General features: G+C 52.9%; 1 protein-coding gene across 7 annotated transcripts in view; it reads left to right on the top strand.

Annotated features, from left to right (window-relative positions):
- Window positions 1-22,070, top strand: part of ANK1 (ankyrin 1) — a 52,511-nt gene that overhangs the window by 5,910 nt on the left and 24,531 nt on the right. For 6 of the 7 annotated variants that reach the window (XM_071579245.1, XM_071579249.1, XM_071579248.1 and 3 more), the window contains exon 2: window positions 18,509-18,610. In XM_071579245.1, the coding sequence (XP_071435346.1) occupies window positions 18,509-18,610 (102 nt within the window). Of the gene's footprint in view, window positions 1-11,044; window positions 11,140-18,508; window positions 18,611-22,070 lie in introns of those variants that run through there. The other variant, XM_071579247.1, reaches the window with a different exon arrangement.

The raw sequence follows: 22,070 nt of genomic DNA, 5'->3' as shown, positions 1-22,070 counted from the left end.
GGAAAATTAGAATATTTATATGGTAACAGTTCTTCTCTGGTGTCTACCTATTTCTTCTTTCACTGTCTGCCTTGCCTTTTGCAGGATGTGCTGCCAAGAGAGCCTGGTCTCTGAGATAACATCAGCTAATACACAGTGAACTGTGTTTGACTTGGGGAGTCCATCCCTTCCCCACTCAATAATTGTCCACAAAGACTGAAGTCAGTTGTAGCTGAAGAACAGCTTGGCTAGAAAGGCATTTCAGAGCCAGTGCTGTGTCTTTTGCTGATGTTCCCAGGCTGGAGGGAGATGCAGAGTGTGGTGGGGTGGGATGAACAGGCATCTGGATGTGAGGGATGTTGGGCAGGAAGAGAATCCACTGCTGAAGGGACTCTCAGGAGGGAGGAAACACTGGGGGGTGTTGGTGCTGTTCTGCACTGCTGCTCTGCAGCTCTTAAATTATTCAGCTAATAAAGCATCTGTGTGTGCTTGGTGGGCTCACTGGTTACTCAGCTGCTGGGTGAGGGGACTGGTGTCTGAAAAACCTTGTGGCACTCAGAAATCTGTCCTGTCCTCCCAGCAGGGCCCTGGCTGAGAGCAGGGACCAGCCCTGCCTGCAGCTTTCAGGAGGCTGAGCACAAAGGATGGTGCTCTGAGAAAGTCCTGCACTTGCCAGCCTGGGGGGCTCAGAGTGGTGAGTCTGAGGTGCTGCTCAGATCTGAGCTCAGAGGAAAGCAGCTTTACAGAGTGCTAAAATTAGAAGTTTAGTCTGAATTATGCTAATTTGTTTTAATTGTCTAAGTAAGTGTGTCAAGGTTCTTCAGAAATACACCCTCTCAGTGGTGGTCTGGAAAGGGGCAGCATCACAGGGGGGTGATGGGAGGATGGCTCAAGGATGATGGAGGTTTCTGGGTTCCCTGCCCTACTTACCTCCCTCATGGTCCTCACCTCCAGCTCTCCAAATGCCACGAGGGTATTTTCTGAAAGTGTTAGTTCTGGGTTAAATAGCCCAGCCTTGATAAAACCTTCCCTGGGTGCAGGGAAGTTCCTGACATCTTCTCTCTCTGAGGGCACTTCTCAGCATAGCAGAGCCACCTCAAAATTCACATTTTCTTTCCCAGCTGATTATGTCATGTTTTGAGCCTCAACTCTGCAAACAGCAGCAAAAATCCAAGCTCCCTTCCTATTTGCAAGTGGAATTTTGCTGACTGGGTGAAACATTAAGCCAGAGCCAAACATTTCTGTGTAGGGGCTGCAAGTGGAGGGGACTGTGTTCAATCTATGCCTCCAAAATGTTGCAGCCTCAGTGAAAAATCTCCAGCAGAGACAAAGCAGCAGGTACTGACCCAAGTGTCTTGGGAGGAGGAAGGAGAGAACACAGCAGCAGGAGAGCATTTAGAAAACAGACAAGGTTTCTATGTTTATCCAGAGATGAGGAAGGAAGGAGAGAGTGTGTTTGTGTGTCCAGGCCATTGGGAAGACTCCTGTTTGAGCCAAAAGGTGCTGCAGCAAGGCAGAAAGCAGAAATGAGGGCTGTGGTCCTTCACTGCACTTGATGAATTCATGTAGGGTCCATTCTTGTTCCTCTGCTGGACCTTTCAAAGGGGAAATGCAGAGGACGTGCTGAGACCCTTGGCAGAATATAAACTATGTTCGATTTCTAACCAATGTTGTGGTCTCTGCAAAGGAATAAGAAATATTCTCACCCTACAGGGGTGTTTCCAGAAAGCCAAAGCTTCCAGGTGCTCTGCAGGAATTGCAGTGTATTGAGCACATTTAGTTCCATCAGGATGCCATGCCTGGGATGGGAAGTGTTGTGTCTTTCCCAGGACTTGCTGATTACAGCCCAAATCAAAGAATAAGATAAATACTATGAGAATGTGAAAATTATCTCCATGGATTTGATAGTAAGAGTAGCATTTCCTTAAATAAGGTGCTAGACTTCAATAATCCAGAGTTCTTGACTTGTGACTCTCTGTGTGGAGTTTCTCTCATTTTGGAGTGTTTTTTTATTTATTTCCCCTCTCCATTTCCCTTGTGGGGGATGAAAGTGCTCAGACTGGCAGGGGGAACAGGGAGTGGAGTGCAGGGGGTGGGGGGTGTGCTGGAGAGTTCTGAGAAAAGTCAATCCTACTGAACTGGCTTTTGATGTTAGAGCTGCTTTTACTGCAGTGGGGAGTGTCACAGTCCTTCCCATCTGTAACACTGAGACAGAGGTTGCATTGGTGGGGCTCTCTTGGCACAGGGGGGCTTCTGCTCTGGGAGGTGCCTGCATGGGATCAGTGCTTGACCTCCAGGCTGTAATTTTCTAAGCTTTTTCATTCTCCAGCTCTTTTCCTGGCAGAATCCTCCCAGCTCACAGTGACAGGAGGTTTGGTCCAGGCCAGGATTGCTCAGCAGAGCGTGGCATGGCATGGCATGGCATGGCAGGTCCCTTCACACACAGCTTGGATGTGCCACCTCAGGGATGAGAGCAACGTGTTCCTGCTCAGGAGCAGCACCACAGGCAGCAGGCTGACCCCTTCCTGGAGGACTGGGGGAAAATGCTTCCTGTCAGCCCTCTGTCAAATGCCTGCAGAGCTGAGGCTGCAGTAAGAGGAGCTGCAGAATCACAGGGCAGAAGTATAAAATATCTGCTGCCCATCAGTACTGGATCAGCAAAGCTCCTGCTCAAAACTTGTGAACTCATCCCTGCCAATGTTGGATGTGCTTCTCAGCCCTGCCAGGGAGGTGCTCCAAGGCCAGGAACAGTTCAAAAGGCACAGAGAAAACAGCCTGTCCATCCAGAAGGTGAGGCCAGCAGCACTCCCTGTGTCCTGACAGCATCTCCCAGGGATCAGCTGCACCTGCCTGGGGCCCTCTCAGCCCAGTGTGTGGCACCACCATCATCCTCAGCACAGGGTCAGTGAGGGACGTTTGTTCTGCCTTTCCTGTGCAGCCAGACACTGTGGGAGATCACAGGTATCTGGCAGAGGAGCTGACATCCCTCACTAACTGCCTTTGCTTTGCAGAGCTGTGAGTGCTGAGGAGACTCTTGGAGCAGCTGCTGGGGAGTCTTTGCTCTCAGCTGCAATAGAGACACAACCTCCTCATGAACCCTGGGGGTGACATCCAGCTCAGGGAAGGGGCTTTGCATTCTGAGGGCTTTGCTCTGAACAGCCCCTGCAGCAGGGGTGTGTTTTTGTGCATTTGGCTGGGAATAAATGCAGAGTTCCCTGCAGAAGGTGCCCAGGTAACATCTGTGTGAACTGTAGGTTGTTCTTGTCAGGAAGAATCTACTGTTAAAACTTGAGAGAAATAAAAGATCAGAAGAAGAGGAGGGTTCAGAGTTTCCTTCACTGATCTTCTGAGAATCCTGGGAGATAAAGCCCCACCACAAATCAAGCAAGTACCATGGTTTTTGTCCTCTTTCTGGAGCTGCAGCTGCTGCAGTCAGCTCCCCACCCTCAAGCTGTCTGCTGTTTACTGCTGAGCTCTGCTAGCAGATTGCTGGGATCATGTCAGGCTGGTTTAATGATGAAAAGTGCCTGGAAAAATAGATGTATGGATTTTTTACATTTAAATTAAGAGAGGTACCTGATGTGCCAGTGATGTGATTGGGAGGTGCCAGGAAACAACAGAGATTCAAGGAGTCTCTTTAGGTGCCCAGCCATGAAAACAAGGACCTGATTTTGGCTGTTTTCAAAGACCAGCATGGACAAACATGTTTGGAGGATATTGTGCCTCTGAAGAGGAACTAAGAGTTGCAAAAAAGTAGGAGAACAGAGTTAAGTGCTGGAGGCTTCCAGCAGGCCCTTGTCCCAAGCTGTGATCAGCAGGTGATGCAGCAAAGCAGCTGCAATGGAAGTGCAGCTCTCACATCTCTGCCACGGTGGCATCCTGGCCAAAATGGTTTCTCAGCTTCTGCCTCCAGGCAGGGGGGGAATGGCTTGTCTTTCCTTTTGAAAAGAACTTGAAGAAGCCCAAACAGGAAGTAATAGGATTTCTTTACTGTTTAATTCCATTCACAGCCTTCATATTGCCCACAAAGCAGGTACTTGGGCTCCCTCAAGAAGTTAAAAGAAGGAAATCTAAAGTTTTAGGCTGAACTGCCTTTGGGAGCCTGGCATCCAGCACCTTCTGTAGCTGCTGTCCAAGATGCTCTGAGGCCCTTCCCAATAATTGTGTGTGGATTGACTCCTCTGTTCAGCCAAAATCTTTCTAAAGTAGTTCCATTTCATTTCTTTCCAGTCCTTTGTTTCCCCAGCTCCTGGAGTTCTCTGCAGAGTTCTGGGCTCTGCTGAAAGCTGCCTCCTCTTCTCTGGGTGTGGCATCACTGGTTTGGCAAAAGAGCCAATAAATACAAGGAAACTTTGCACCTGTGGAAGAGGCTGAATCTTAAAATGTAAGTGGTGGGAATGGCAGAGCTCAGGACACAAATTCCCTGTGTAGAAGAGAGACTACTCTGTAGTGGGAGACTCCTTCAGGCTTCTGTGTTTCATACCCTAAAGCAGATTCTGACAGAAGTCTGGCATAAAACCCCCTCAGCTGTTTCAAGTCTTTCTCTCTGCCCCCACACCTCAGAGCATCTTGGCTTGTGCTGAACCACCCTGAGCTGAGGGCTCAGGAGGGCAGGTGGATGCAGGGTCAGTGTGGGGCATTTCCTGGCACTGGCAGCACTGGATATTCCCAAAGCCTCAGAGAGTCCCAGTGCCAAACGTTACGAGAGTGTTCATTTTTTCAGGTAAGCAATTATTGAGTGCTAAGATGGGAGGTGTCCTTGCCATGCAGGGGATCTCTGCGTGCTGCTGGAGAGGTGAGCAGCCAGCCAGCTCCTCCTGGGGCTGGCACAACCTGTGTGCCATGTGGAATTACTTCCTCCTCGTTGGGATGCAGTGGGAGGTGGGCACAGTGTTGTGCTGCATCTTGCTGGGCTCTGCTGCCTGTTCTGCCTGCTCAGCCCTCCCTGACTGCCCAGTGAGGGCTCTGGGCCAGCACTCTCGTGGGGCTCAGCTGCCACCACCAATAACGTGGAGTAACAGCATCTTATTTTTGAATCATTAGGGGGAAGGGGATCTTTTATTAATAACCCAAATTACCCCGTGAAGCGGCAGCTTGTCTGACGTTAAATATTAAACTCCATTAAGTGGGTGAGCTGGGCAGAGGCAGCAGCTGGTGGAGATGGGCTGTGGAGGAGAGGGAGCAGTGCCAGGCAGCATCAATCCCTGCTCCTGGGAGAGCCTTCCCTCTGCAGGGCAGAGGTGCCCTCCAGGCAGCGTCCCAGCTCCGAGGGGCATTTTCACGCTTTAAACATTTCTGAGCAGATCCCAACATCAAAGGCTGGCAGAGCCTGGCTCTGGCGTTGCCATGGCAACGGCAGCTGAGAGGATTTGGATGTTTCTGGGGTGGGTTTGTGCTGCTCGGTGTGTTGGGCACAGCGGGGCTGCTCTTTGCTCGTCAGTGCCATCGTGGTGGGCACCGTGCTGTGTGAGGGGTCTGCCCCACCCGGGGGGTTCTGTGGGGCTGATCTGCATCCCAAGGGCTCACCTCAGCTCCCTCCAGCCTGGCAGGGAGCAGGGAGTCCTTCCCCTGCTGCGCCACACGTGGAAGTAGGTCAGCTGAATTATACCCTTGGAAATGCTCGTTCCTCTCCACGGGCTCTCCAGGGAGCCAAGAGCCAGCCCTGCTTCCAGCACCGGCTCTGCAGGAGCCCAGCACTGATTCCATGAGCCTGCCCTCGGGATCTTGGCCTCAGGTGCCTCCTCCATCCCCCTGCAGCTCTGCACCTGCTGGGTACAGTGGATTTCCAGGAGTGAGCCCAAAGCTGAGCTTTTCCCACTGTGGAACACGCTGTGGGTCTGGCTGGGCACTGCCAGGGGCTGCTGTTGGCCCTCACTGAGATGCTGCCAGCTGTGTGTCCTGGGCAAACTGCCCCATCCTCCCCCTGCTGTGCTGTGAAATTCGTGGCCCCTGGGAATTCATGGCTGTTCTGTGAACATTCCTATTCTGGGTGACTCCAGCACCTCTGGCAATGTCTGCTGAGGGGACAGACACGTGTGTGGCTCACTTGGACATGCACATGGCAAATGTCCTTTGGGGGATGTGACAGAGCCGGGCACTGGGGACAGCTGGGTGGTGTGAGGAAGGAAAGCAGGTAATTCTGAGCACCCTGCCCACCCAGGGGGGCAATAAACAGCCCCCAGACTTGTGGTCTCAGTGCTTTTGGCCACTGCAGACTGAAGGAGAAAATATTTAGTCAAACTGCCTGACCATGACAGAGCCAGAAGGGTTTGGTGCAGGCTGTGCTATCTGGGCACAGGGCAGACCTCAGAGATGGGGGGCTGCGAATGAAGGTACTGAACACGTGGGGTGGGATCTGAGTTCTTGCTCTCTGGCTTGATGTTGAGCAGCAGAGCAGAAGATTTCTCTCCCTGAGGAGCAGAGTGCAGCCTGACTGTGCATTCATCTGCTCTCTCAGGAGGTTGGTTTGAGCTGCCTCCAGGCACAGGCACTGCAGCCAAGTGTGGAAACCTCTTGGTCCTGAGTTCCCCAAACAGGCATAACATTCAGGCACCTCTCAGTGATCTGTAGCTGTGCAGTTACAGCAGGAGCAGGGGATCCAACAGGATCAGTGGCTGGGGTGGATTAACTGCAGCCTAAGAAGGGTCTTGTTATGTCTTCTAGATTGGTACCTGCCTGAGTGAAAGCTGAAATCTGCACCATGAGCAGTAATTAAGAAGTGATTTGCCCTTGGCCCATATTGCAGGCGTAATGCCAAATTCCTTGTTCCTGGAACTGGGACTTTCCAGATTCAGGCTGGGTTAGGTGATGCTTTTTGGTCTCAGGACTGCCAGGTCTACAAGAGGGGGACAAACAGTGGTTATTAATCCTGTGGATGAGGAATCTTCTGGTCCACTGGACAGGAGAGCTGGATGCAGGTTGCTGAACACTTTTTATCTGTTCAGATCTCTTAGCACAGAATTAAGCCAGAGCATAAACAACAGGCCGTGAATATTCCTTTCCTTTGGGAGCTCTGCAGCTCTTCCATGTCTTCACTCTGAGAATCTTTCTGTGTTTTTATGCCTGAATAAATATAAATAAGATAAATCAGTGTGATGAAATTTTCAGTTTCAGTTCCTGACTTGTCCAAATGATGAGTCAAAAGGAACCCCTGCTGGGTCATGCCAGAAGATGCCAGAGAGGCACATGCTGTGGAGCTGCCTGTCTGCTCAGTGTGGCTGCAGGGAGGGGCAAAGGGCTGCTGGAATGTCTTGGTTTGGGGCTCAGGCTGCTTCCCCTCCAGGGACTAAATTGTGATTATGCTGGCCCAAGGCAGGGGTCTGTTGGGGTAAGACAGGAGGCTGGTTTGTCTCCAAAGTCATGCCTTTGGAGGCAGCAGCACACAATCCAAGAAACAAAACCTGAAGAACATCTATTCACTTGGTATTTCTGAATTCCCTTTGGGAACCTCACAGATTAAATAGTTCTGAACTGATAAACGACCATGAAATGGTTTCTTAGATCAGGGCTATGACAGGAGGAGATTTCTTATGTCATTACGTGCTGAGCTTTGCAAACCTGGTCCATTGGATTTCTTGCAAGTTTTCATTTGTTCTGTGCTTCTGGGTGCTGCTTTGTAGACTGACCTGGGGAGAAGTACTTTGAAATTGGCTTCCCCCCCTCCCCTTCCTCCTGACAATAAAGGACATGGAGAGGCAACTGAGGAGAGAGTAAGGGCTGGAATATTTTGGAATATTTGTGTACAGCAAATCCTTGCCCCCTCCCACCACATACCATTGCACAGCTCCTCCTTGGCAGAGAGCTGATGAGCAGCTCTTGGTGTGGACTCCTCACATGCTCCCTCTGTTTCTTATGGCTGGCAATTCCAGCGCTTTGGAAGCTGAGGATCAGCTGTCAGAGGCTCCAGCAGCACCTCAGGATTCCCTGTTAAATCACAGATCACCATGCCAGAAGCCACAAACCCCACAGGAAAGCGAAGCCTCAGCCCTGTGGTGCTCCGAGGGCTGCCTGCTGTGAGCTGCAGCATCTCCCAGCTCTGCAGAGCCTCCTTCTCCCCTCATTGTGATTTCTGCCTGCACCGCCGCTGCTCTCCCGACAGGCGGAATCGGCCTGACAGCGCCACTGCTTTCCTGGGTACCTGCTGTTCTCCCTGCCTGGGCAGCAGGATTGCTAAACATGTAAATTATTCAGCTGCTGTTGCTGACTTGGCTTTCAGACTACACTGACGTTTCCCGAGATAAGAGCTCGCTGCCCAGCCTGGCTGCTCCTGGAGCCTCAGCAGGTGACAGCACAGGGGATGGTTTCCTCTGTAAGCAGAAAGGGGACATGCTGGGGAAGGTGTACCCGTGTCCTTGCAGCAGGAGGTGCTGCCAGTGCTCAGGAGGGAACAGCTCCCTCAGTGACTGCAGCCCCGGACCCGTCTTGGCATCATTTCTCGAGTGGCTGAGTGCAGGGAGGGCTGCACCTCCTTCCCTGAGCACAGGCAGCTGCCTCAAAAAAGGAAAGCCCACTGTTATTTCCAAGGTGTTTCAGGTTCTCTGCCGCACTCCCTGCCCTCCCCACTGCCTCAGGAAAGGCAAACAGCTGAGCACAGGCTGGCAGCAGCCAGAGGGCTCCTGGTGCTGGGATCCTTCTCTGGTTACAGATTCCAGCTCCGAGGAGGGAGCCTGACGTTCCTGCCCGGCCACATCACCCCCAGCTCAGGAGCTGCTCCAAAGGTCAGAGGCAGGACGTTGTATCCTGAGAAAACCCAAAACTCGTTGTAGCTGGAGGAGTAGTTTGCTTTAGAGACCATCTCTGCTCCTTCATTTCCAGCTGTTTTGCTGCAGTCCTGAGTCTCTCTGCGGTTCCTGCTGGAATTGGATGTTTTCATCTCAGGTGTGAACCTGAAATGCACTGGCACTGAGGCACCAGGGATGTTAAGCCTCGTCCCAGGAGCCATCTCAGGGTAGCAGAGGGAGAAGTTATTTTTCCTGTGGGTATGATATCTATTACAGCACCCAGGGGACAGCACTTAAGAGAATACCAGAGTCTGGCTCACAAAAATGCCCTGAAACCCACAGGGGTGCCCAGAGGCAAATATTTGCTATTATTCACTCTAACTCTTGGTCACTTTTCCTCAGCATGAGTTTGGTCTTCTTTTAGACAATATCCCTGTTTTTTCCAGTTGTCTGCTTGTCCCTTGAGCCAAAGGGCTGCCCCAGGGATTGGCTCATCCCTGAGTTTGCCTGTTCTGGCTTTGTGGAAGTCACCAGTGCCAGAGGTGCCAAAGCTGAACCCACAATGGGGAGGATGAGAGGGGCAATCTCATGGGCACTGTGACACTGCTTTGCCCTGAGCTGTGCCAGAAGGTAACCCCAGAGCAGCTGCGTGGCAGAGGTGCTGTTTCCAGGGCTTTGTCAGGTGTCTGCATCATCCTGGGGGATGCAGGGCCTGGAGAAGGTTTGCACTGTGCTGAGGCAGCACCTGTGAATGCTCTCAGCTGCTGAGGGCCTGTGTCAGGGTGCAGAGGACTTGGGTTTGCATTCAGACACAAAGCTGTGGGGCAGAGGGAGAGGGATCAGGATCTGAGACACTGCTGGGCACTGACTTTGTAGGTTCAGAGCAGCAGCACTCCTTAGAACAAACACAGTGTGCCAACCAGGAGCTGCAGTGCCCATCCTTGTGACAACAAGCATTTGAGCTCTACCTGAACTGAAGGTGGAGTCTATTCTAGCTCCAATATCAGAGGGATCCCAGACTTCCAAGGAATGGCTGAATAACACTGGAAAAAGGGAAGGTGTTTTCCCTAGACTGAGGTAAGGACTCTGCTTTGCTCTGATGCTAAAACGTGGTCTTTGCTCAGTATAAAAATCTCAATTTCTATGTAATGCAAAGCATTTTGCCATCCCAACAGGATTTCTTGATCTACTTTTCCTGCCTCTGAGCTTTCCTGGTGGTGGGATGGGCTGTTTTATAGGAATTCCCTAGGGAGAGGCAGCTGGGAGAGCAGTTGTTTTTTTCTCACTGAAGCTGCAGGTGTCACAAGCTGTATTTATCTGTGTGATGCCCAGGCCTTTCCAGGGGTCATCACCTCATGGCTGTGCATTCACTGGTTTGGCCTCAATGCCAGGCTGGCAGTGCCTTGGCCTTCTTGACCCTGTAATTGGCACAAAGGGCCAGGTCAGTGGTGGCTGGAAATGGAAACTAAGCTGTGTGGCTCCCCTGCAGCCCCCAGTGCTTTGCAGAGATGGCCCCAGTTCAGCATCTGGACCCAGGATGGGGTAGGCAGAGCACAAGCAGAGGGATGGCTCCTGCCAGCCAGGTGGGCACTGCCCTGCAGGACCCCCAGGAGAGGGTGGGACGGGAGTGGTCTCCAGGAGGTCTCTTCCTTTGGACAATTGGTGTGACTCCCTTGCGTGTCTTTCAGAGAGGGCATGCAGCAACCAGTGTGGACCCCTTGCCTTCTTGCTGCAAGCAAGGATCTCCTGAAGGGATGCTGGAGCAGGAGTCTGCTGTGCAGGTAGAAGGGGGGAAGGGGCGCGTTCGTTGTGCTGCAGGGGCTCGAGGCCCTGCACAGAGCCCGGAGCTGCTGTCACCAGACCTCATTCGCCACTCCAGTTCCATCTCGGTGTCCTTCATTTGGGACTGTGCCCAGCCAAGGTCTGCAGAGACCCCTGAACAACCTGAGGTCTTCTGCTCGCTGCCTCTGGCCCAGCCTGCTTGTGTGGCACAGACCAAGAGACAGTTTGGTTCTGGCCACAGAGCTGTTTCATTCTGCTTTGTACTGCTGAAGTTTCATCCTCCCTCGTACTGTGTGAAGAGCAGGGTTCATGTACAAGGCTCCCCCCTGTGAACAGCCCCCAGATGTGTTTATGGACTGTGGCTCAGGCATGACACTCAATAAACAGTGTCCAGCCAGCAGCTCTCCCCAGGCCCCTGACGTGGGACAACCATAATCTCCAGACTCCAGACAGGAGCCTGTTTGTTGTGCTGGCTGCAGGCAGGTGTGTGAGTGGTGATAGGGTGCAGTCCTGTGCTGATAAACCTCTTCCAGTCTGGCTCCCAGGCTCGGTTTGGCTGCAGCATTCAGCCTAAGTGGGTTGAGCAGAGCTGTGGCCCCTGGCTGTCCAGGGTGAGTGACCTTCTCCTGCAGCCATGACATGTCTGCATTACCTGAGGGTGAGTACTTGGCCATGCTCAGGGGTTTGCTGGGCAGCACAAGGGCGGAGGAATCAGGTCAGCTGGTTTGCAGATGGGAGTTTAGGTATGTTCTGGTTGGTAACATGAACTTAAGTCCTAGTCCAGAGAAAATGGCCCTTCTCCCCAGATGGTTGCAGCTAAATGGACCTCAGAGTGGCAAGGAGGGTTTGCTGCCCTTCTTAAGCCACTGGGAACTTGCCTAAGGTCATACTGGGCACCAGTGACAGTGCCTGGTGTTGAACCCAGGTCTCATGGTGCTGTATTTGCCTTGTCCTTCTCGCCACTGCTCTGCAGACAGAAGGGACGTGCCCCAGGTGTTGTTTTTTGCATTATTGTGATGGTGAACATTGATTTCTGTGTGATCACATTTCTTGCTTTGCCCCTGGAGCCCTGGGACAGGTGCATGGGCTGATGTTCCTCTCCCAGCACAGTGCTGTGCTGGCTGTGCTGCAGGGCAGGTGGCTGTGCTGTGCTCGCATGTCCTCCCCAGGGAGCAGCTGGCACTGACAATTTGCCAGGCCTGAGCTTCAGGTGCTTTCCTGTCAGTGCTTTCTTTCCTGCATGGCTTCTGGGGGCTGCACCCCGAGCTCTGGCTGGCCCAGCCTGGCTGGAGGCTGAAGGCAGCCACAGCAAAAGGGCTGCCCTGTCATTCCTCCCAGCCTGCAGATTCCAGCACAAATGCCCCTTCTGGGTGCCTTGGCTCGTGCAGGCACAGCTGGGGTGGGCTGGTCCTGCTGGAGCAGAGTGGTGAGTGAGTCACAACAGACTGCAGGAATCAGGAGCAGTTGATGAGCATCACTAGGAAAGAGAAGACCCTGAGGCCTGGTCTGGACTCCAGCGCCTCACCTGAGCACAGAGGGTGCTGACAGAGCCTGGCACAGGTTGAGGCTGGTCACAAGCTGTGTCTGAGCCCCTGGCTGGCATCAGGCAGGTTCAGACCATGTCTCTGACTCCCCCTTGCCCTGCCAGACTGCTAAAGCCCTCTGAGCTCCCCCATGCTCATTGCACAGACCTGCCTGAGCCATGTCATGGTCCAGAGAAGGAAGTGCTTTAGGAAAGCAGGAGACAGAAGGCAGTTGCTGTTCTGCTGCATCTCTCTCAGCAGCTGTAATTGTTGTTATGCTGTTAGAAGAGGTGTAGTGCCTGAGCCAAAAGCTCCTGTGTATTGTCTTCAGTCACAGTCTATATATTTTCTGATGAGGTAAAAATAGCTTTTCTTTTCCAGGATATGCAGAGAGCAGAGGCTCCTGCTAACATCAAAGGAGAGTGACAGCTTTCCCCTGGGTGTGCATGGCCTCAGCTGGCAGGAGCAGTAGCTGTGTTAAGTCTTGCCTCACTTTGGCTCTGTGTGAAGGGAGAAATGTCTTGGGCTCCTTTCCCCATCCAGGTCTCTGGATCATTCCCTGTTCCTCTCTCCTCTTGCTGCTGCTTGACCCAGCACTGCACTTCATAGGGAAGTGATAGTTTACAAATGGCAGAACAAGATCTCAATCCCACTATTTAGAACTTCTATGAGCAGCAGGCAGGCACTGCCAGAGGGGGGTTCCCAGAGCTGTGGGCACGGGGGGATCCTTATCAGCAGGATCATTCTGCTGGGCAGTGGCAGCTCCTGCTGCCTTGCTCAGTGCAGATTAAGCTGTTCCTGCTATCTGCCCTCCTCACAGTTCTGAACCTGTTCCAGCTGCAGCAGCCAGCAAGGGGGACCCGGGAAGGGGAAGGAAGGAGCCAAATGGCAATGCAGGTGCCTGTCTGTGTCCCACAGTGCTCAGCAGGGGCCAAGTTAACCTGACCTGCACCACCAGGGACAGCCCAGAACTACCTCTCCTGTGAAGAGTGCACAAAAAAGGGTTTGCCAAAAGCCCATTACTCATAATTATGTAAGGATGGAGGGCTGTGCTTGGTGGAGAGGCCAGTCTGATGCTGCCACCTGAAAGCTTGCCCTGTCTCAGCACTGTCAAGGTGCTAATTGACAAGTTGTCTCCCTTCCCACAAACCTGCCAAGGGCCTTCCTTCTGCTTTGGGTTTCTCCTCTGCCAGTTGCAAGATCTTCTCCAGCTCTATCAGCCCCTTGCACGGGAACACAAACAGATCTTCCCTTCCCTGCATGCTCTGACTCACCTGCTGCAAGATGGTTGAGCTTCCCTTTGCCTCTTGGTCTGGGGATCTCTGCTGGGCACACCAGCCATCGACCTCTGTGGTACATTCCTTGGGGCTGCTGTGAAATCTCCACTCAGCAGAAAGGAGTGTGGACAAAGGGTTTACTCAGGCTGGTGCATGAAATGAGAACAAACTGGGTGGCAGATGCCCTTCCAGAGGGGATTTCTTGTGCTTTGACTCTCATCAGTTCTGTTAAGGTCTGTGGACAGAGGGCAAGACATGTGGGCAGAGGTGAGGATGATGAGAGAACAGGACTTGGGCATATGGATTTATCCATTCATCAGATGAATTTTCCTAGTGCTTTTGGTTTTGTCTTTCTTCTGGGTTTGCAGTACCTGCCTGTCCTCCATGTTCTGCTGGCTGCCTGCCTGAGGCTCTGCTACTGTGGCCTCTCTGGAGATGCTGTGCTGTGCTGAATGCTGCCTTCTCCTCAGAAGGCAGAAACTTGCCAGTAGATTTTCTTTCCACTGCAGGGACCACTGAGAACATCCAGTTTCTGTTAATACAGATAGGAGAGAAGGTTCCTGTAAGAAGGACAGTGTGGTTTCCACTTCTGAGCATTTTGAGTTGAATCTGTGATTCACTTTTCCTGATCCTCCTGCAGGGACTCTAAGTGTAACCTCTGACTGCTCTTAATCCTGCAGCTCTTTTGGTGTGTTCCCAGGACTGACAAATTCTTCTCATCTGATGAGAAAGGAGCAAGGTTATCACCTGCAGACCTGGGCACTTGATGTCTGCAAGGCACAGATGTCCAAATGAGCTCTGGCTTCAGGGAAATTCCAAGGCTGGGCAATTGCTTAGAAGTGAAGCACTGCAGGGTGTGAGGTTTTGCTGTCCCTGCTGGCAACAATGCCCCAAAGGTGAGGATCGTGCCCACTGCTGGGCACAAGCCCACGTGAGCAAGGACACATCAAAGCAAGTGCCAAGGGCTGTTGCAAGGTCTGTCACACCTCTCCAGGAGGCTTCAGGTTCCAGAACACTGGCAGTAGCAGCTGGAAGTATCTGGATGACCTCTGAGATGTGAGCTGGACTTTCCCACAGCATCTAGGCAAGGATGCCCACAGCAATACATGGCTTTGGTGCCAGGATTTGGGTTTGCATCTCAGTGCCAGTCCTGAGGCTCTTGGTTGTTGGGGTGACTGTGTGCTGCCCAGCCTGTGGTGTGTCCTTGCTGGGCTTCCTCTGCCCTCTGCTCCACCAGTCCATGTCAGCCCAGCTGAAGAGACAAGTGGGCAGGCAGGGTAAAGAGGGCAGTGCAGCAGGATGCACGGTGCCTTTTGCCAGGCTGGCACGGTGTGGTGACTTGCCTTTTGCTGTCTCTCTGTCCCAGAAAACACTGTGAGATCAGCACAGGACCCTGAACTCATTTGCTCTTGGGAATCATCTCCTTACAGCTTTTGGCAGCTCACACAGAGTGGGCTCCTGCCAAGGGTGGCCACCTTTCCCAGGGTGCTGAGACCCTCCCTGCCGTTATCAGTGGTGGGCAGCAGGAGCTGGTGGGAGCTCCTCCCTGGCTGGGAGTGAGAGCAGGCACTGCCAGAAGAGATAAGAGCAGGGCACTGACCACAGCCAGAGACACCCCAGGCTTACTGAGCCTCTGACTGCAGCCCTTGAAATCCAGTCTGAGCCTCTGGTTTAGCAGAACTTCCTCTGCTTTTTGCCTTGGCCATGGCTACAGTGCAATGGGCTCAGGCAGTTTCAGGCTTCTCCTGTTGGGGTGAAGGGGCCAGTGGCATTAATGTTGTGAGAGCAGGAGGACACCTGTGAACAAGAACACAGGAAGCCTCTCATCAGGGCCAGGACAGGGTGAGGAAAAGAAATTAAAACTATCCTAACTGAAACCAGGACAGAGGGAAAGGAAAAAATGTATATTGCCAGCAGAAAAGGGGAGATTTTTCCTGAAGAAAACAAAGGGAAAGAGAAGAGAAGCACAGTCTGATGTGCTGTGCATGTTTTTGACTTTGGGATGTCTTGTAGGACTTATCAAAGTCCAGATCTGAGGCTTCTTTCTTGGGGAAGTGCTGGCAGCAGCCTCCTGACACATCCCAGCTTGGATGTCCACAGGTCTGTGGAGCATGATGCCTGTGTACAGGATTCAGCAGATTAAATTTAGGATTTAGGGAGCGTGCAAGAGGTACTCAACAGCAAGTGGGACAGTATTTTTTCCCCTGGAATAGCTCCTTCCTGGAAAATTGCTAGGAAGGCCAAGGAGACTGGAAAGAAACTCTGAAGAGAGGAACACCAGCAGAGGTGGTTTCTGCTCTGGCAGCAGCTGCCCCGTGTGCCGGGGGGCACGTGGGTGGTGATGGGCACGGGGCAGGGCTGTGCTGTGCTTTGTGCTGCTCACTGGGTAGTGACTGTGCACTGTGTCTCTGTCTGGGTGTGTTGGGGTGGTGCTCACTGGGATGGGCGTGTGTGTCTTCCTGATGTGCACATCTACTTGTGTCCGTGGGGTCTCTGCACTTCTTGCCCTCCCTTTCCCTGAAGTCTGGGAGCTGGCAGTGACCCAGCCTGTGCTTCTGCTCCCAGGGGAGCCAATGCCCTGGCAATAGGCAGGCAGTCCCACCGTGCAGCCTGACATCACAAGGACAATGTGACTGTGGATCCATTTCCTCTGCTTTTGCCACGTGAGCTGAGCTGTCCCATCTCCTCCCTGTGTGCTCTGACTGCTGCTGTCTGATGCCCAGCATCTCTGTGAGTCTCTGCAAGGTACATGCTGAGCACAGGGAGCCAAAGGGTAGCACCTCTGACACCCTCCAGCCTTGGCACATCCTCCAAGACCCAGGCCCCAGCATCCAGAGGGTCAGGAGGGATCCACAACCCCTCTCCTCTGTGGTGGGAATTACCTGTGAGATGCCAGGCTCCTGGGCATGTCTGTGGGGCTGCTTTTCCTCTGCTGTTCCCAAGGTGGTACCTGCAGCTCTGACCCACTCCCTGCGCTTGGCAGGAGTCATTTGCTTTCCGGAGGCAGCTTGGTATTAAATATCCTGTCTGACACAATAATGGAGAGAAAATGAACAAATTCCATTAGCAGTTGGCGATCCCTTCAGGGTCTGCGCTGGAGAGAGGACGGAGCCTGTATTTTTAGATAGAATGCAATGTAACTTACTGGCTCTCTCAAAGCTGGGGAGTAGATAACCAAGGAGGGAGAGAGGGGACACCAGGCTCAGGTTTCAGCCGAAGTGCCGGGCTATGGCAGCACGAAAGGGCAGGTCCGGTCCAGACGTGGCTGTGAGTATGCAATGCACTTCTCCTTCATGCCCACAGAGACCTCTGCTTTGCTTTTCTGCTTGCTCTCTGCCTGTTGTCTCTGCTGCTGGGCGTGCTGGGGCTTTAGGAGCCCTTTTGCTGCTCGACCATGTAGAGTTTTACCATTTTAATCTTCAGAGCTCCATGTGAGTCCCATGGGTAGCAGAGCCTGGCTGAGCTGTGCTGTGATTTTCCAGGGGGTTTGCTGTCAAAGGGCTGTGCATGTTGGCAGCAGAGCTGAGGCACTGCCTTGTCGTTGATCCTGACCTGAGAAGCAGAGACTTCTCGCAGGGTCTGGAGCTGGAAAAGCTCTTTGCATTCAGCCTGTTGCTTGGAGCTGTCGGTGTTTCCTCACTGGACCCCGGACAGCACGCAGGGCTCGGAGCGTGAACCTGCATTTCCAAGCACAGCACTGGGGTTGCCTTTGCCTCCTGCAGTCAGTCCTCTGTGTTCACACACCTCCCAAAGCCACAGCTCTACTGTGGATCTGGGGGCTCTTCCCTGATGGACAGGGCTCTCCTCTGAGGTGGCAGCAAGCAGAGCCAGCTGGCGCTGCAGGTCATGCCATCGGCACGTGCTCCCCTGGCACGGGGAGGCTGCGCACCAGGATGGGGCACAGTGGTCCTGCCCCCCACCACCTGCCCCTCACGGCTCCTGGAGGGGCCATGGCAGCCTCCACAGTGGCAGGAGCCCAGGCTGAGCTCTGTGCCCGACCCAGAAAGGCCAGGACACCCTGTCTGTGGGCCTTCCATCTGCAGGGGAGAGCAGGGTCCTGGTGGGCCCAAGACATGGCTGCATTTCTCTGGGTAGGAGGGTCAGGCAGAAAGGATCAGCTGGGGGAGGCAGATGGAGGAGAGCAGAAGGCATCTGGGTTGTGCTGCTGCAAAGTCCCAATTCAAGTAGCTGACACTGCAAAGAGAAGGGAAGAACCTGTGTGGTGCATCATCCTCCCTAGGTCCGCCTCTAGTGCTTTTGTCTCTGGCTGTGTTGCTTCCAGCTCCTGTTCAGGAGCTTCCCAGTCCTGGATGCTTCTCTGCAACCAGGCTGTGGGCACTGCAGGATGGTCTGGGGTGGCAGGATGGAGGATGGAGGCTCTCCCAGCACAGGAGGTCCCTTGGTCAGTCCCAGTGTGAGTGGTACAAGACAGCTTCTGATTTTTCTCTTGGAGACAAGGACAGAGGAGTGTCCTGCAACCCTGCCATGGATGTCACATGGCTCTTGGCTGCAGACAGTCCTCTGAGCTGGCCTGAGCAGGCAGGTACCAGCTTGTAGTCACCAGTCCAAGGTCCCAGACTCACAGATCCACATCACTGCATTTCCACCCTGTTCTCCAGCTTCTGGTGAGCCATGCCATTGTCTTCATTTGCTGCCTCACACTGCTAAGTAGTGCTGCTTGAAGTATTGCTGTGCCTTGCCTGGGCTGGCTGTGTGTGGCAGTGCAGGGAGGCACTGCCAGGAAGGACTGTGACTCCCACAGCTGCAAAAGATGCTCAGCTGGGGTCGTGGTCCTTGGTGTGGTACCTGAACTCACTGCTGTGGCTACCCAGTGGCTTCTGGAGGAGGGTAGGGGTGGGGTCCCCACAGCTCTATCACTGCAGTCCCTTAGCCCGGACACAGAGGGGGTTTCTGGGCCAAGGGAGGCTGCCATGGTGGCAGGAGCTCCTTCTCTACTGTCCCCACAGTGCTGGGATGAGCTGCAGACCTACTGCCCCGTCATCTGGATGCTCTTCACTCCAAGTCCAGGTCCCAGCCCAATTTCTTCCTGTCTGATTTGGGCTACCTCAGTCTGTCCCAGCAGTTCCCACTGTGACCTGCCTGGCCTCTGCCTTTTCTGCCTGGTCTCTGTGGTTGTGTTCTCTGCAGCTGAGCGAAGAGCTGACCCAGTGCTGGTGGGGGGAGCAGCAGGACTCTGAGTTTCATGCTTTTTCTTTTTGTCCCCAAGGCTGATGCTGCAACCAGTTTCTTGAGAGCTGCAAGATCCGGGAATCTGGACAAAGCCTTGGATCACCTCAGGAATGGGGTAGATATTAACACCTGTAACCAGGTAGGTGAAACCCACAGGGCTTTGGGTACCAGTTCATGTGAAAATGTCACTGACCAGAAGACAGATCTAGAGCAGTTTTCTCTGGGGCCAGGAGAGCAGCAAGAGCTATAAAAATCTAGGGAGCCTGGAGGTACTGGCTGGAGCATAGCAAAGGACATTAACAGGTAAGCAGAGAGGGCTCCTTTAGTGTGACAAGCAACTGGGACGTCTGGAAGGGGCAGAGCAGAGAGCTGTGCAGAGCAGCACAGTGCATGGAACATCACAGGAGCAGCTCTTGGGGAATATTCCCTTTGCCTGCAATGCTCAGCTTTCAGATTTCCAGAAGGTGCATCTGATCACAAGCAGGGAATGTTTGCAAAATGCCAGTTGTGTTCTGGGAGGTGTTGGGCAGGAGGAGCTCTCCTTATCCAGAGCAGAGACAGGTCAGCTCAGGAACAAAGAGCTGCAGGCACCAAGCAATTGTTTGCACATCGTCCTCAGAACATTTTGTATCTGTGCAGCTGCCAAATGCAAGTGGCTGAGTCTGAACTGGGGCAGGGACAGACTCAGGGGTCTTGGCCTGAGCAGGGGGAGCAGGCAGGCATTGTCTGCTGCTTTCTGGAGCAGGGGTGGTGCTGGGGAGGCTGACTCAGCATGGAGCACAAACGCACATTCACCTGTGCCCTTATCAAGTCCCCAAACCAAGTGAAGTTCAGATCTATGATTTGTGTGCCATGGTGGCTCCCCCAAGCACAAACAGAGCCCACCATGGATGTTCCCTCATTTCCAATAGCAACTCTAAAAGCAGAGGGAGGACTTCTACATCCAGTGGTCCTGTAACACTCTAGTGCAGAGGAATGTGTGGTTCTGGAGAGGGCTCTGTGAAGGATTTCAACAGGGTGACCCAGCCACAAGCTAAAGATGGTGGCTTTAATCTTCTTCCTCACCCAGAGAGGTGGTCAGTCATCAGCTGTCTCCACTGACCAGATTCAAGCCCTGTCTCCAGCCAGATTTCCAGTGCTGGTGAGGAGATTAACACTTTGATGGGGAGTGAGTGGCTACAGCAGGATGAGGCTCTTCTCCCAGTGATGCCTTTGCCCTGGTTCCTGCCATCTCCCAGAGGTTAGATGGCACTTTGGGGTTTCCTTCTGAGGAATATCAGACCTGTGGGAAAGGTCCAACCTCACATGTCCTGTATTGAATAAAGAGGGATATATGTGGTCAGACCTATCCCACAGGCCCTGTATTCTTGCTCAAGTGCAGAGACCTTGACATGCCATCTGATCTTCATCCCGCCGACTTCATCCCCTCCAACTGCCGCCATCTGCATCCGTGTCTTCATCCTCCATCTCTCGTGTTCCAAACTCCAGCACGCTCCCATCTCATCCACAAGAAGCTGCAGGCCTGAGGATAAGTGCCCCTTGCTGTCAGGACTCTCAGCAGTGGGGAACAGTGCTGTGCTGGCCCTTGGGTGCCAGGAGATGACTTTGGTGGGGTGGTCAGTCCTGATGGGCAGTGCAGGGCAGGGCCCTGCTTTGGGACAGGCTGAGTGCAAGGTCTGTGTTTTACTTAGGGCTGCATTTGTCACATTGACAGGCAGGGACTGGGATTTCTGGGAGGTGTTTGCAGCACTTGGTGAGGAAAATGCTGCACCTTTCAAATCACACACATCCTGTGGCGGTTTTGGGTCAGATGAGCTGTCGAGCCAAAGCAAATGTGCAAAAGAGCCTGTGTTGTTCCTGGAGCAGAAATACTGATGGGCCACCTATAGAAACAACCTTCTGCAAACGTTGTCCTTGTTGCTGTTAGGACAGTGAATAATGATTTGCCACAGATTTTCAGCATTCAGAAGGTTATTTATGAATCCTTTGTGCAAAAAGAGCATATAGGCTGAGGAGAGCAGCTGAGCATCTGTGGTCTTGCACTCCAGGTGTTGGTTGCATGAGTGTAGCTGAGAAAAAGCCTGCATGTCTGTGGCCACTTATCCCTTGTGAGGCAAAGGTGTCAGTGACCATTTGAATGGGGTTGTGTGGGTGTGTCTTCATCAAAGAACCTGAGCTTGGTCAGAGGAGATGGACTCAGCATAGCCAGACCTGGCTGGGGAGTGTTTCCTTTCAGTGTCCTGTGGGTGTTGCAGCACTCCCACTTCATTTCCCCTTGGAAAGAGGACTTTTGTACTTGAGGCAACCCTGGAGTTGGTATGTTGAGGAAGCCTGTGGGTTTTTGATCTTATTGCTGCAATCAGAGTTGAGCAAAAGTGTCTCTGACTCCTCAGTTGTGATCCTGAACAACTGGTGCTTATAGTGAGAAAGGGTGAAAAATCCTTTTCCGGTCTGACAACACTCTTGAAGCTCTTCTGAGTTAAACTGGAGTATTGAGGGTTGGAACTGGAGCCTTCTTGAGCATTTTCAGCTCCCCCACCTATATTCAGGGGATGAAGCATTTCTGTGAAGTGCCATTCCAGTCAGGAGTCCAAACAGATGGCTGGGAGATGGAGGACTTGGGCTCATGTCCCTCTGCCATGTGACAACACTGTGCAGGGGAGAGGAAACCTGGTGCATCCACCTGGGACAAGTGAGGGACAAGGAGGAAAAGTGGCATCTGCAGGTATTTTGCCTCTTTTCCTTTTGTTTACATCTGGGAAATGGAAGAGGGAATCAGAAATAACAGAGCAGGAGCTGTTTTAGTAGCCTTGAGGGTGCTGCCTGCCCTGACACCTCCTCCTGACAGCCCAGAGATGCTAAAGGGGCACTGGCCAGCTCTCTGTTCCTGGTGTTCAGGTTCCACATGTAGCAAAAAGGCAAGCTAGACTGGGACACACACAGAGATGTTCCTGAGAAGTCATTTTAGCTCTTTGGAAACTGCCTGGAACTGGTAGAGCTCAGCAGTGGCACAGCCAAGGCCTTCTGTGCACTTTTTGCTGCAATTGAACTCTGGGAGAGCAAAGCCAACCATGGGCTGTGAGATGGGGTGCTGGTGGGCAGTCTGAAAGCCAGGAAGAAGCCCAGGTGCTGGACTGGAAGCTCCTGAACTGTTGTGAATTAAATTTGGCTGCTGCTTGATAAAATCATTGTCCCAGGCAGGGCTTCTCCTTTCTGTCTGTGTAAATGCTAAAGGTTTGTGTGTGCACTGACACAGCAGCTGTGGTGCATCCTTGCTCTGGGCTGTGCACAAGGCTCAGCTCTGTGCTTTAGGTGTGAACAGCTTGACTGTGAGGAGGTGCAGCCCATGAGGAGTCACTTGAACAAAGACAGGGATGTGTCATGAGCAGGGAGGACTGAAGCAGTGCCTCGAGCACACAGGCACTGAGCTGTGGTACCACCCATCTACAGGCAAACACCTGCAGGGGCTGCATGTTTTGGTCATGGAGAGCCCTCCAGCATTAGTCAGCAGCTCAATGTTCAGCTGCATGAAGTTTTCATGGCAGCACAGGGCCATGGCCCGTGTGCTGGATGTCAGGGAGGGCTTAAAGGCAAGGCAG

This window comes from Pithys albifrons, chromosome 29 (genome assembly GCF_047495875.1).
Source record: "Pithys albifrons albifrons isolate INPA30051 chromosome 29, PitAlb_v1, whole genome shotgun sequence".
Classification (NCBI taxonomy): Eukaryota; Metazoa; Chordata; class Aves; order Passeriformes; family Thamnophilidae; genus Pithys; species Pithys albifrons.
This window is presented reverse-complemented; position numbering and strand designations above follow the sequence as displayed.